Source organism: Trachurus japonicus, chromosome 4, assembly GCF_045865225.1.
Source record: "Trachurus japonicus isolate A0001 chromosome 4, Traja_1.0".
NCBI lineage: Eukaryota > Metazoa > Chordata > Actinopteri > Carangiformes > Carangidae > Trachurus > Trachurus japonicus.
In genome coordinates this window covers 22,446,220-22,460,752 of record NC_140910.1, presented here as the reverse complement: position 1 = coordinate 22,460,752, position 14,533 = coordinate 22,446,220, and the positions used below count along the sequence as shown (strand labels likewise).

Here is a 14,533-nt window from a genome sequence, read left to right as displayed (position 1 = left end):
AGGTTTGCTGGCTCAGCTGAAGTTACTAACTTATTAAACCATACATATAAAAAAAAACAGTTACAGCTTGTTACACAGTTTCTTTATAGATTTCCCCATAGGTCATTAAATATGTTATTCAGAATCAGAAAATCCATAGATTTATATAGATAACCTTTTGATCAGTTTGATCAACGCACATACACTAAACAAAACATAAAAAAGACCCGACATTACCTTTTCTTTAAAGTCAACCTTGATTTTAGTGACATTATTAAGTGTTTAGATATAAAGTTACAAAGAAACCACAACTGTATGTTCAAAAATGTAAACAACATACCTGCTTGAGTTTTATTAATATTAGCAAAAATAACCATGTGTCGTTGCTAAGGGAGCTGGGTGGTGTACATTTACTAGTTGTTGTGTTATCAGATCTGTTTGAGGTGAGACGGATCAATGAGTTCTGGCACTGACAGTGTCGTATTGCAGGTCAGTGTCTCGATGTTCAGTGTGGACATTTCTCTGATGGGACAGTCATAATGGACGTCTTGCGGAAACCTCAAGAACACTCAGTGTTTGTATCATTTTGTGGTCCAGGTCTCAGTACAAAAACAAACGGATCATTAGCTATCAGCGCACAATGCTCAGCGTCATTTGTACTGAGATTTTCTTATTATTATTTTTCATTTTTTATTCTTATTTATCACTTTTTGCGGCACAACATTGTGTTGATGAGAGGATTTAATAATGGGGGGAAAGTGCATATTATGAAGTTTTTGACCTGCTGGAAACCATCAGGAAATCCAGTCCCTTAGTACACAATTATTTTCTAATATATATATATATATTTTTTTTACAGATAAAATATACAGATACTGATGGAAAATAGGCATCTAGAAAATCAGGATATAAAGGAAACTTAGTGGTTAAACTGTTTAATCCCTAATTCTTTCACAATTATGATAACCTGACAAATTTGTGTCCTGATTTAAAATGCATTTTGCCTATACGATAGGCGATATATACGGTATTCCCCCACCAATACAGCCTAAAAAAGAAATACATGTAAATCAATCCAATTTTGCAAATTGGCTGAGAATATCAATAATGATAATAAATGTAATATGTAATAATAATAATATGAATATATGACACAGTAATGCAAGTATACTCAGGCTGTCTTCTCTAAATGAATCATACATGACCGGTTTTAAAAAGCCCTCCCGCTCTGTGTTTCAGCCATAATGTATTCTGTATGTCAGAGAGAGAGAGAGAGAGAGATGTGGTGGGTGCGATGGTCGGGAATGGAGAACAAATGAGGATGTGAGGAGGGTAGAAGGGGTTTCCAGTGCCTGCTTCCTATTGGCCGGGCATGACGGCATTCTCCCTCGAGGCTCCCTCCTCCCTCCTCCATCCATCCTGCTCTCCTCTCCGCTCTCATCACCCCTCCCTCCATCTGTGCTCACCTCCCTTCCTCCCTCCCTCCCTCCCTCTCCTGCTTAGCAGTCGGCATCCACATCACAACAGGAGCATAAGCTATAGCGTTAGCAATCTGAAACTGGAGCAGAGAAGCTCTGTGTTCAGTTTTTTTTAAATACATTTTCTTTCTTCTTCATCTTTACCTCCCGTGGATGCCTGCTTGGAGCCTCTTCTCTCCCTCAGTTCCTCGTTCTCTCTCTTCTTCACCTCCTACTCCTCTACCTCCGCCTTCTCGTCTTCTCTGTTGGCTGGCTATCTATTTCTCCAACACGCTACCTCAGTCCATCCACCACCCAGACCTCTGCAACGGAGCCGCCCCTGCTAGCCGTTAGCTGTTAGCATCACAAAGGTTCAGAGAGGGGTTGAGGAAGCGAGGTAGGAGAGGAGACATTGAAAAAGAGGGAGAGAGAGAGAGAGGCGGAGGACGGGAAGCTGAAGCTCTGTGGTTTCTTTGCCTCGCCCCAGCTGGCCAGGACCATCACTCCTGATAGCACACTCACTCATGCAAACACTCAACCATTTAGCCTGTGTTGTTGAAAAGCAGAGGGGACTTTTCTTCATCTGAAGGAGCTGGCTTACGATCTAAAGGATCTACTAACCGATACAGACCGGATGCTTGGCTGCTGCTAATTGAGAAATCTGCCGGAGGGACGGACACTGGAGTCCATGCTGGAGCTTTTGACAGGACCAGGCAGGAACTGGACTGAGTTCAGATCACAGAGTTGAAGAGGAAGAACAAAGAAACAGAGAGACAGCTTTTTCCATTTTACTACCTCTCTCCAATACTCATGCGTAGCTGCCTTGACTCATCGAGTTCAGCGTCCACTCAGGCATAAACCAATACAAACATTCAGTGCATCATCTTTTTTTCCTGGAGGCAGGAAAGTGCCACACTGTGATGCTAACAGACCACATCTCCTCTGTTTCTGCCTTGTCAGGACGGTCTGCTTGGATTCAGACTGGGGCTGTTCAGATAAAAGGACTCTTACAGTTATTTCAGTCCATTTTGCATTTCAAAGAAAGCTAAAAAATCCTGTCGGCGTCAAACCAGGTGCGGCCTGCCATTTGGAAACCGGGCTTTGATGTGTCATCTCTCTCACACCGAGCCCTGAGCATTAGGGGCCACTCAGTTGTGCAGACTAGACTGAGGGGATTTTCTCGCCGTCTTTGAAGTCTATCAACGGAGGAATAATAATAAAAAGAGAAAAAAAAAAAGGTGGAGTACTTATCCATCGCTGCTGTTTGCCGGAGAAGCAGCAGCGGCAGCCCACGTGTTGAGCAGCTTTGTTGCTAGGCAACGGCGTACTGGATTGGAATTGGTTTAGGGGAGTTTGGCAGGGGAAGATGAGGGTGGGTAATGTGACTGGATTTCAAAGTGAGTCTGGCAGGTAGCTGGAGGCATAATGCTGAAGGCAGCTTCAATACATCATTTTCTGACTGTTACTTTATCGCACCTGGTGGCCATTTCTGGGCTCTGACAGTGGTACAAGCTGAGTGGCCGCCACCAACGACTTGTCCACCTGTCCAAATCCTCTCCTGTCCCGATGAACTGGATCAGTCTGAACACTTGCACGCCTGAGTTGCTGCGCCTGCTGGGCTGCCCTGTGATCCAATAAGTGGATATCTGCTTCTTAACGTAGCTGGCGTCCTGTTGGGATACCGTCGTCTGATGTGGCGTTACCAGCTTCTCCTCCCAGAAAGTCAGTCGCCTTGGTCACCAGGACTCAGCCGGTTTTGGCGAGAGTAGACATTGACTTTCAAAAACAAATCCCAGCTCACCCTGAGTCGACCGCACGAATAACTGGACTGCTCCCTGACCAGCCCTCGTCCAACTCTTCTCCAACAACCGGGAAACCTGCACTGGAACATTTTGGACGACACGCTGGAGTCATCTGCCACCCTGGCCCCGGAGCGGGACCGCCCCTCGCCCTGTCCCACCCCACCGCCGCCGTCTCCTCCACCCTCCCCTCTGGCCTCTCCTCCCCCTCTACCGACCCTGACCCCCCATCCCCATCTGCCCCTTCCAGCAGTGCGCAGGGCGGTGGAGGATGGAGAGGGGAAGGATGAAGAGGGCGCCCACGGCAGTCAGGCCTCAGACGACTCATTCTGCAGGGTCATGGGTCTCCTTGGGATGGGGCACCGGCTCTTCGTTCCCAAGCTGCTAGCGGTGAGAGGTGGAGAGGTGGGGAAGGAGGGAGGGAGGGTGGGGGCTGCAGGATTAAAGAAAATGAGCATGTTTGGACGGTTGGTTTAGAGTTCAACAGAGTTGGGTGTTAGTTTGACTTGTGTTCATGGTGGAAGAAGCTGCTGAGTGGAGGATGGGAAAGCAGTCAAGCATCTCTCAAAACAAGCAACCGCTGTTTTTCCACTTCTGATACTGGCCCAAGCAACAATTATCTTGTCTTCTGTGGCCATGCTGTGATCTCTGAGTCTTTATATCCTTTTAGTTTGAATCATTTAAATTCTGCTCCTCCTAAAAATGCCTAAAATTTTACTTTCAAGTTACGAGTTAGCCTCTTCTGCTTTCTGAGTTGAACAACGATCTTGCCTGAATATATTCCTATGTAAATTCCTGTAGTAGAAGAAGAGGAAGGTCTGTGGGGTGCATGTCTGTTTAAAACAGGCCACTCATTCCTTTCATCCCTTGTTCTTGTTGCCTTGAGTTTAATAGTAGCTAGCCTCAAACCTCAGTCTTACTGTATGTTATAAATGAAACAGCCAATCATCTCTAGCTGACACAAAAGCCCTGTCCATCAAGACCCTAATATTTATTCACTTATTCTAATGTGCATTAACATCTCTGGCTGGATTATACTGTCTATGCATCAATACACCACAAGATGGTGGTGTTGTACAGTACTGCCGTGTACTAATACTAACTCTTAACTATTGCAGTGCAGTTGCATCTCCTTTAAATGTGTTCATCTTTCTGGAGCAGAACTGTAGCAAATGTGATTATTTATTTCCCAGACTTTACTCTCGATTGGTTTAAGGTGATTTAACTCAATAAAACTAATCCCGTCTCACATTAATCAGTGTAACCGTCATCAAGTTGTGCAGACAATAAGTTTGTTGCCTCTCCTTGAATCTCAAAATATAATAACAGTCATCACGTGGGGGGAACAATCTGTTGGAGGTTACTCTCTGAAGGCCTGTCTCCTAATAACAAACCCTTGTTTGTCTGTCTCCACCACCACATTCCCCTCTCCTCCCACCTCCTCATGTCTTCGCTCCAGACATCTAAAGAGGACCTTTTGCAGGCGGACTTTGAAGGGGCTCTCAAGTTCTTCCGAGTGCAGCTCCCTAAACGCTACAGAGCCGCGGAGAATGCGCGAAGGCTCATGGAGCAGGCCTGCAACATCAAGGTAAGAGGCTCTACGGACAAACACACGCATTCGCTAACTCTAAGCCCAAAAACGCTCGCTTTAAATTCAACACCTAACCCTCAAACAGCTGATAAACAATTCACAACAGAGAAGAACGTTACCCAGAAGTATGAACAAATGCACACACGACATTCCAGGAGTTATTGTATGAGTCTGACAACATGATGAAATTCCTCTTTTGCTATCTCCCACTGAGATACAAATACATTTGACCAAAGGTGGTCAAAGGTCCAAGAGCACGTCAAGTAGAGCGCCGGTTCTTTGACCTTCTGGTTCCATTATTGCAGATGTTATGGTTTGTGTTGACTGCTGAGCTCTTTATCGGCGCCATTATGATTTTCATACCACGACCTCGCTGCCACATGCTGAACTGCACTCAGTCAAAAAGACAGGGTGAACTTGTGTACAGCATCAGCACTTTGTTTCTTCAGGCATGCAGATTGTCACAGTCTCTTGTTCTACTTAATCCAATAAGACTCACAATAACACAATAAAAGACATCACCTCCTGTGTACAAGCAAGGAGTTGCAACAACATCCCTAAATGTAGAAGCTGTTATGAAGTGTGTGTGGGCCTGCTGCCGCTCTGCTGTGTTGGAGAAGCCTGGCCGTGAGGGAGGAAGAATGTCTCAGATATTTACTGCATTCTTTCACATACACTTCAGTCATATTGTCAGCTTTCCAATGTGCTGTAACTTTTCTTTCTCTCGTGTATGTTGTAGTTCATCGGTCAGGAGTGAAATCTGACGATACCAGATAAAGGATTGATTCCATGAATGGTCGTCATAGTTCTCTCCAAAGCCTACTAGTGTGTGTGTTCACTGAAATTCCTTTACATGGACACACACACACACACACACACACACACACACGTTATCATCCTCCTATTGACCTTAATGAGGCTGCTGGCATTTAGGGAATTTGCTTTCAGTCACCAGGGACCAAATGCAGTACACGGTGTATAGGATATCGTGTGTGTCTGTGTTAGTGTGTGTGTCGGTGGTGTGTGTAGTGATAGAGGAAGGAAAGAGTTGACAGAGACAGATGGAAGAGATAATCATCCTCCCTCCACCCTTCTCTCTCTCTCTTTTGCTCTCTCCTGCACACTCTCTGTTCACGTCTCTCTGTTTCTACCTATTTTACATTTCAGGGATTTTTTATTGGTCTTTTTCTGATCCAGACAAGTTTACAGAGCGGTGCAGGTTGTGACGTACAGTAGTGTCGCAGACAAGAGCGTGTTGGCAGTACACATGGTTCTTTAATGCTTTACAGTCCGTGCATGTTGGGGTGTATTGCTATGCTTTTCTACACACAGGATATCCTGCATCATGACTCACTGTTTATCTCTGGTGGTTTAGTAGCATTTTGTTACTCTTGCACAATCCTCCAGCTCTATAACATGTTGGGTGTGCACACACTTTGAAACATGTAATGTACAGTACAGTACATGCTCAGTAATGAACACTCTTCTGCAGGCATGAACACATTCAAACAAGTTGACTCAAAATCTCCCTAAGGCATTCAACTGTATTGTATAATAATATTATATATATACTTTTAATACCCAGACTTGTGTCATAGCCAATACCAATCAAATACCATTGCTTAAATAAATGTTATAGGATCTTTTTATTATCATCAAATTTGACTGTCAGTCTTAAAGAATAAATCACTCCCTGCACTAGTTGTACTAACACTCCTCCCTAGAAACCAAATGCTCACACACTGCACATGTTGCCTTCATTCTGGTGTTATATATTTCCATATTGCTGACATTTTTATTAATGGCAAACATTGCACTATTTACCAGAAATCAATTCCTCTTCGCTGCCCTAGCTCTTGCCAGTAGCTTCACAGTGCAACCTGTGCAGGCCACGGTTTTTGGAAGAAGTAAAGAAAAATTGATTCCCAAGAGAACTGCTTTTTTTATCCAAGTGTGAAACTACAAAGTTTATTAATAAGTAATTTGGTAGCAGATCGGTGCGTAGCATCATGTACTCGCCACTTCACATTTCAGTATCATAGGTAGTACCGGAGGAATTCGAAAACTTGGAGCAGCTCTACACACACACAAGCAGCTGACTTAATGAATTCATCATGAAAGCAGGTTGTCTGTCTGATAGGACGACGGAGCCACAGGGCGCATAGAAACAGTTTGTCTCTCTCTCTCCTCTCATCTCTTGATCACCCCCTGCTGATTGTTCACTCTCCTACTGTTCTTCACTTTCTTCACGCGTTGGCGTATTTATTTTTCACACTTTTTCTCTGCCTTGCACAAGCTTTTGCCTCTGAGGTTTTGGCTCGGCCACTCTCTTCTTGGCACCTTAATCTCTCTCTCTCTCACACACACACACACACATGTATACATAAACTGAATGTTGAATTAATCCAGTCTGTTTCAATCACAAACATTTAGTAAATCAGTAATAGTATTGTTGGATTCTTGGTAATATGATAAAGGGAATTTGGCCTTAAACTATATACGTACCAATGAGAAAATATTGCAAATACTGAACACATCCCAATAGGAATGTGCATCTTTGACTTCTTCATCTCAAGAGCATATTCCTTCTACTGTTATGTTTTTCAACCAGTCATTCTTTTAACTTTTAAAATAGAGTACTCCCTGTGGATACAAGTATATGGAGCAAGTCAGTCAGAAGGAGGGGAGAGATAAAGAGAGGCTGAGCCTAATGAAAATGACTAAGAGGAGAAATAGTCTTGGTTCTCTGTGCACTCCTGTTCACTTTTCTTTCTCTATTTGTTTTTTTACCACTGACCGTCCACCACCAGCTCACAGACAGGCAGCAGCTTGTGACTTGTCACATTGCACAACGCTATATCACATCATATCACATCATATATCCAACCGTGTCATTCTGCACCTGGTGATATCACATAATGTCACAAAAAACCTTGTTACACAGCATGCCAAAAGATGTAAAGATACACACCTGAGACTAAATACATTATCAAAGTTATTAGTGAATAATTTGCTATTGATGTGATTTGCTAATCGATTATTCCCACTTAACTTCAGTTAACACAGCGTCATGCCCCTGATAACCCACTGCACCACACGTACATTTCCAAACTTGTAGGTTCATCACAAGACTAAATGGTTTTCGTGGCCGCCTGTTTCTTTTAGGTCATAAAAGTGACTTAAAGCATCTTTGGACCAAATAACGTGAATCTGTGAGCAACACACTGACAAACCTGATGTTGTTACCAGACCTGCAACAACTACCGTCTTCTAGTCTCAGATCACATCAGACATGACAGAAAAGAAGGGAACCAGGGTTCTCTCGCCTCTTTTCACCCTTAACGAATCAAACCGTAACCATTTGTACGTGACGTGGCTTCTACATTAAGGGAGACGGTGGCTAGAGCACTTTTCTTCAGAAACGTTTTTGGAGGACCTGCCATGCTAAACTGCCATCAGAGAAGGAGGGAGCCCCCCTTTTACATATTTTTCCCTGTCGACGTCTAAATCGGATCAGCTGAACTCTGTAAGCTGCTTAAAACAGCGAAAGAATTCACTGGCACCTTGGCTTGATGAACACAACGGGTAGTAGGGTGGCTTAGCCTTTCTGGGGATTATGGGAAGAATTTGAATTTCTCTGCCTTCTTAAATGTCCGCCGGACCGCAGCTGGAGTGATGACTTTTTAGGACTCCAAGAGAGAAAAAAAAGGAGAGAAATGTCGTACATTCATTTGCTGCTCAGGGTTTGACTGATTAATCCGGTTTTTACCAAATCCCCCCCCAACAGAAAAGCTAAACATTTAGCAGACCATGGAGAAAGAAGAGAGAAGGATGTGTGTGGAGAGCCTGACAGAATAATTTAGAGAAAGAAGGAAAGATACAGAGTCTGAGACCAAGGCTTACATGGATGGATGAAGACTCAGAGACTGTAACGACAGTTTAAAGAGACCTGAAGAAATAAAGTTCCAGAGACACATTAGAGGCATTGAGAGTCACAGTAGAGAGAAATTGAACAGATACAGTACAGACTTCAAAAGGTGAAAAGAGGTGTAGAAGGATTTTGGAGGGCACAGCACAGGTGGTGGCCGCCATGTTGAAGTTAAACAGTTCATGTATGATGGGGACGTAAATCATTTCTGTGGGGTGTTTGTAGAAAACTGATTACTTAATCGTTAACTATTTGATTTTTTTGATTTGCGTTAGCATGTCACACCTGTTTGCTAAGGAAACATAGTATGTGACAGCATAGTTTTAATTCAGTTAGTTAATGTTTGATGAACCTACTCTGGATACTTTAATAAGTTCTTAAAGGGGACATATTATGGAAATAGCACTTTTTGAAGGCTCTTTAACATAATTTGTTTGTTTTTTGTCTTTTGGGTATTTTGCCCCCAAAATGTGAGAATTGACAAAAAAATCTGTAATTTTCAGACTCCTTATAGGTGAAATCCACGTGGTTTTACGAGCTGTTCCCTCAGTTGTCTTCCAGTGATGTAACTAGGTTTTGAATTTGCATAATACCACCCCTACCTGGGACCGGTAGAAGGGGTGGGGCGGGGCAAGCAGTGGTTCATTTGCATTTAAAGGGACAGGCACTGAAACCAGCTGTTCTGAACAGGGCTGTTTTGAGAGTATTAAAAGAGCTGTGATGTTTGATCTTTGGGGTATTTTGACCAAAGCATGTCACAGATATGTCTTTAAGACACCTGGGAACTATTTTAATTTCAGTAAAGGGGACACATTATGTCTCCTTTAAGGAATTTGAAATTTATGTAGAGCAAAGGTTATTTGTTGGCTTTTATTTTCTACCATTGCTTTCCTTTTAAATAAACGTTTCATTTCAAGTTTAAATAGTTTATCATTCTGTTATTTGCACAGGATTTGCATAAAGGAGATTTCAGCAAACTGCAATTAATCCATAACTGGAAGTGCAGAATCAGAAACCAGCAATTTATCTGATGACAGAGAGAAAACACAGTAGCATAAAAAGACACACAGGAAGAGAAACACGGAGAGATGAACCCACGGTTGTTAGTGCATCAGGGAGAATGTTTCCTAAGAGGTTTCCAGATAGTGTTATTTTTGGGAGGATGCTGCTGTAGTATTCAGGCATCATCCATACAACAGCCTCATAGTTGCTTTCACTCCACTTCCTGGATTTTTTGCCGTTGGAACGATGTGCAACTGTCAACGACAAGTCACTGTGGTTGATCTGACAACTTCCTTCCTATCTCTCTTAACTTCAAACACACACTCACACACAGTGGAGATGTGTAAACAGGTCTTTATCTCTATTTTTACCAGCAGCAGGAAATAAAAAAAGAAAAAAAAAACACAAAACCTCTAGACAGCAACCTAAAGAGAGATTTCAAGAGAGAGGAAGGGAGGGAGGGAGGAAGGGAGGGAAGAAGAGAGAGGCTCAAATGAGTGAGGGGGAAGTAGTCAGTCAGTGGAGAGGAGGAAAAAGCAAACTCATCCTCCTTTGTCGCACACTTCTAGCATTACAGAGGGAGAGAGGGAGACAAACAGGTGTGTTGTACTGCCCTCTCGCTCCCTCCCCCCTGCCCCTCCTCCTCCTCCTCCTCCTCCTCCTCCTCCTCTCGGTGGGCGGGGCTCAGCTCTTGAGGGACTCTTGAAAGCAGCCAGCCGCCTCCTCCACACTCATAGAGAAGCAAAAACCTGTCAGCAGCAGTATCTCCACCTCCACCTCCTCCTCCTCCTTTTTTCTTCATCCTCTCTTCCTCCCTGCTGCTCGGAGCGAGGCAAGCAGGAGCAAAGATGATGCAGGAGGTGTCCATCATGGTGGCGTACGACGCTCATGTTGTGGACCGGCCGGGTGAGGAGGACGCCCTGGCTCGCTTGGTCGCCCACTCCAGACCTCTCAGACTGCCCAGATCGGTGGTAGGTCTGTTCTTTCTTTCTTTCTTTCTTTCTTTCTTTCTTTCTTTCTTTCTTTCTTTCTTTCTTTCTTTCTTTCTTTCTTTCTTTCCTTCTTCTCTCTCTTTTTGTTTTTAGTGTTCTGCTCATTTCTGACCATCTCTTGCACTTTTAGATAAGAAACATGGAAAGAGGAACTCGTCCGCTTCTTTCTTTTCTTTTCTTTTCTTTTCTTTTCTTTTCTTTTCTTCGTGTGATGTTGCTCTTTGAATCAAGCAGCCCTTATGACTTTAATTATATCAATGGTGGGAAATGCAGGTCGAACAGAAACTACATGTTTCCTTCCATGCGGTCGATGGTGTGTAGACTCGTACACAGTAGATGTGTGTGAGTTGTGCTGTGTTGTTCTGACTGTAGTGTGTGTCTGACCTTTAAGGTCACAGTGCTTTGTGCTTTGCCGGTTTGTGACTGTCAGTTTGTTTCAATTACCGACATAAGTTTGGAATCAATGGAGACCTTGTGTATGTGTATGTGGGTGTATGTGGGTGTAATTGAATTGCATGGCCTAGTTTTTTCTTCAGATGTCCAGTTGCCTTTGTCCTTATTTAAATATTCAAACTCTTGGACAACCACTTTATGTAAGAGCAGATCACCCTCCATGCATACACATGCGTACACACACACACACACACACACACACATGCACACACTCCTGGTAGTATAACACGGAGAATGGCACCACCGCCTGTGATTTCAGCTTAGAGGTTTGGGACCAATTCCATTTTTTGCTGCAGGGATTCAGGTCAGAAATCTTAAAGTGGGCCTAGTACCACTTCTCGTGGCACCAGGCGTCTTTTAATCGCATTACCTGAATCAGCAGGGCCCCTCTGTCCTCAATCTGGCCTCGTAGCATTTACATCCAAAGTTGTGTGTTAGTGAGATGCGAGGTGTGAGTGTGTGTGTGTGTTAGTGAGATGGCCTTGAGCAAGACACTGAGCCTTGTACACGGTTGATGGTTGTATCTGAGCTCGGCAGGCTTAGCTCTGCCCCAGGAATTTCAGGAATATGATGTTTGAGATGTCGTCCTCATGTTGCTGGGAATGTCTAAAAATATTAGGGATTTTGACACTTTGACACTTTTTCCTGTGAAACTGTTGGACGGTAACTGGGTGATCTGACAACTGTAACTTTTTTTAAACAGGCTGGGTAAAGATGTCAGTTACACAATGAAAACAAAATGTCAGTGCAAAGGGCAGCAGCCTTTCTGAAGTGAGGGATTTGGATATATTAGAGAAAGCCACTGAATATCAGAAAAATCCCATTATTCATTACCTCAGGTGGTTTTCAATCCAAGTAGAGTGACAAACAATGACAAATTAGTGAAATCTAACATATAGAGAGAAACTGAAGCTCTCTGATGTAGTTTTTACAGAGAGGTCATGGAGTTTTGGATCCAGTGTGATTGTAGCAGTAGCGGGTCTGTATGTTTGAATAAAAACCTCGCCTCTAACAGGTGAGCACAGCCCAGTTTAGTGTTGCATTTCATTACGCAGTCGTGCCGTAGTATTTGTGTGTTTTAGGGGTGTTGGAGAGCAGCAGGTTGCATAATCAGTAGCTAGACCTCAGCTCGTCTGTCGATGATTTCTGCTCGTGTGACTTAAGTTTCACTTAACACTTAAGCAAAAAAAATGAGGTTAAACTCTTTCCTGTGTTGTGTAATTGTGTGCGTTAATAATGAAGGGCTGCTTTAAGGTTTATATTTTCTATCAGCAAGGCGGACTAAGGCGACCCAAGTTAAATGCCCTGACATGTTGAAGTGCTCTTGAGTAAAACACTGAATCCCTCTGAGCTGCTGCTCCCCAGCTGACGATGATCTCTAAATCTGCTCCTCTTGGCCAATCAGGGTCCAGTGTTTTTAGGCCTCAGTTTATGTTTAATTGATGCATTTAGGATTTTTTACAAAGATTCAAACATGTTGAACTTGTAAACACAGGAAAAGAAATAAGTTGTTTTTACACAGATGTCAGCTTGTGTATAATATTTGTGTACTTGCCAGTGTGGGCTTGTTAACCTGCAGGTAATCTGTGACAAACCATGTCTTCACAAACAAGGAGTTGGAAAGTATGACACAATCATTGTCTTGAGGTGGTTTGCAGCAGAATCTGGAGGTGAAAGCACAAGTAAGGGTTTTTTTTTTTTGTGCGTGCATTTGCTCAACTCTAAAAATCAAAACGGCAAATCTGGAGGTGTGTGAAGTATCAGGAAGTCAAGTCATTCTCTCCATCTCTCCATCTCTCTGTGTCTCTCTGTCTGTTGCATTTTCCTTTTATGTTTTAGGCATTAATGTAGAATTTTTAGAGACTGGTCAGAGAAGTTAACAAAAGAAACCACGTCTAAGTAATCAAATAATCTCGAGAGGCCTGCTTTGGTTGTTTTTAGCTATGTGAAACATGAGCAATGTAAATTTTGGGTTGGACTTATTTGTCCAGCAGTTAAACAATACCAGCACTCCTCTTTCAGATTAGAGATTAAGTTCAACAGAATGGGGCACAGTGTTTTATCAGAGGTCTTTTCCCACTTAGACAGGAGTAATGTTTTAGAGGAAACACTAAAATCATGACAGTTTTAACAGTGGTTAGGAAGGAGTTCAAAAACACAGATATTACATGCATATTAACACATTGTTGATGCCATGTGAATTCACTCACCTCCTACACACCGTCCTTCAGGAGCCACTTTTATCAGACAAGAAAGACCATAAAGAAGGAGGAAAAATGTCCATTTCCAGCAGCACAGAGTGTCACTTTCTCAATCTTTAGCTGCAGATAAAACATGATAAGTGAAACTGGATCTCTATGTGGATCAGTGCATCCAGAACAACTCTCTGTACTGTACCATGGGTGTTTAATACTTAAGGGTGTTGAAAATCCCAGCTCCCATCCCTGGCAGTGTTGTTGATACCTTACAAGGGAACACCACGTCCAATTCGACTCCATTGTTTTTGTTTCAATACAACGATTATTAAGCAGCATGTAGAGACCAAGCTGCTCTTTCTTCCCACACGGATAACAACAGAATGGGTCTGAGCTCTGTTATCTGCCAGATAGATTACAGAGTGACTTTCATTCAGCTCAGTGGTTCCCAGGTCGTAAAGGTCAAGGGTCAACCTGCAGTTTAGTGAGGAGGACAGGTAGTGAGTCCGCATCTGTCTGTATCTGTGTCAATTATATACATTGTTAGTTGGTTTGTGAATTGGGGCATTGTAGTAACATACACGTCATTACTGATGTGGACCAAATATTATGAAATGCTGTAGATCCAGAGCTCAGCTGGATGTCTTGTCATTGTTATGTTGTTATCAAGCCCAGTAAATGATGAACAAAGTCAAAGTGATTGACTAAGAATAAGAAAAGAAGGAAAAATGGCTTGTTTGTGGAGAACTGGGAGAGGCGAGAAAAAAAAACAATCAAAAGGAAAACATCATAAAATTGTAATGGTTGCTTTATAGATTATTTATAGATGCCATTTAAGATTGTGTGAACGCACCAGACTGCAGCAGACTATGTGGAAATACATGAGTTTAATATGAAGTTCAATGTAAAGCAGAAAGGAAGGGCATTTATTGATTCTGAAGAGAAGTCCCATTTATTACAGCAGGATATTCAGATAGATGCAGAGTGTGTCCCTCTGATTGCTCCCAACACTGACTCATGTGGCACATTTGTTTGGAATCGATGACCGGTTTTATTCTGCTTCCTTTCAGTTTCCTCTTCATATACGTATAACCATGAACAAATACAGAAATAAACAGCAGATACCTTTTATAATAC

At 42.8% G+C, this 14,533-nt stretch overlaps 1 protein-coding gene across 3 annotated transcripts in view; it reads left to right on the top strand.

Annotated features, from left to right (window-relative positions):
* Positions 1-14,533, top strand: part of rabgap1l (RAB GTPase activating protein 1-like) — a 120,600-nt gene that overhangs the window by 94,443 nt on the left and 11,624 nt on the right. For all 3 annotated transcript variants that reach the window (XM_085774745.1, XM_085774746.1, XM_085774747.1), the window contains exon 19: positions 4,695-4,823. In XM_085774745.1, coding sequence (XP_085630871.1) covers positions 4,695-4,823 — 129 coding nt within the window. The remainder of the gene's footprint in view (positions 1-4,694; positions 4,824-14,533) is intronic.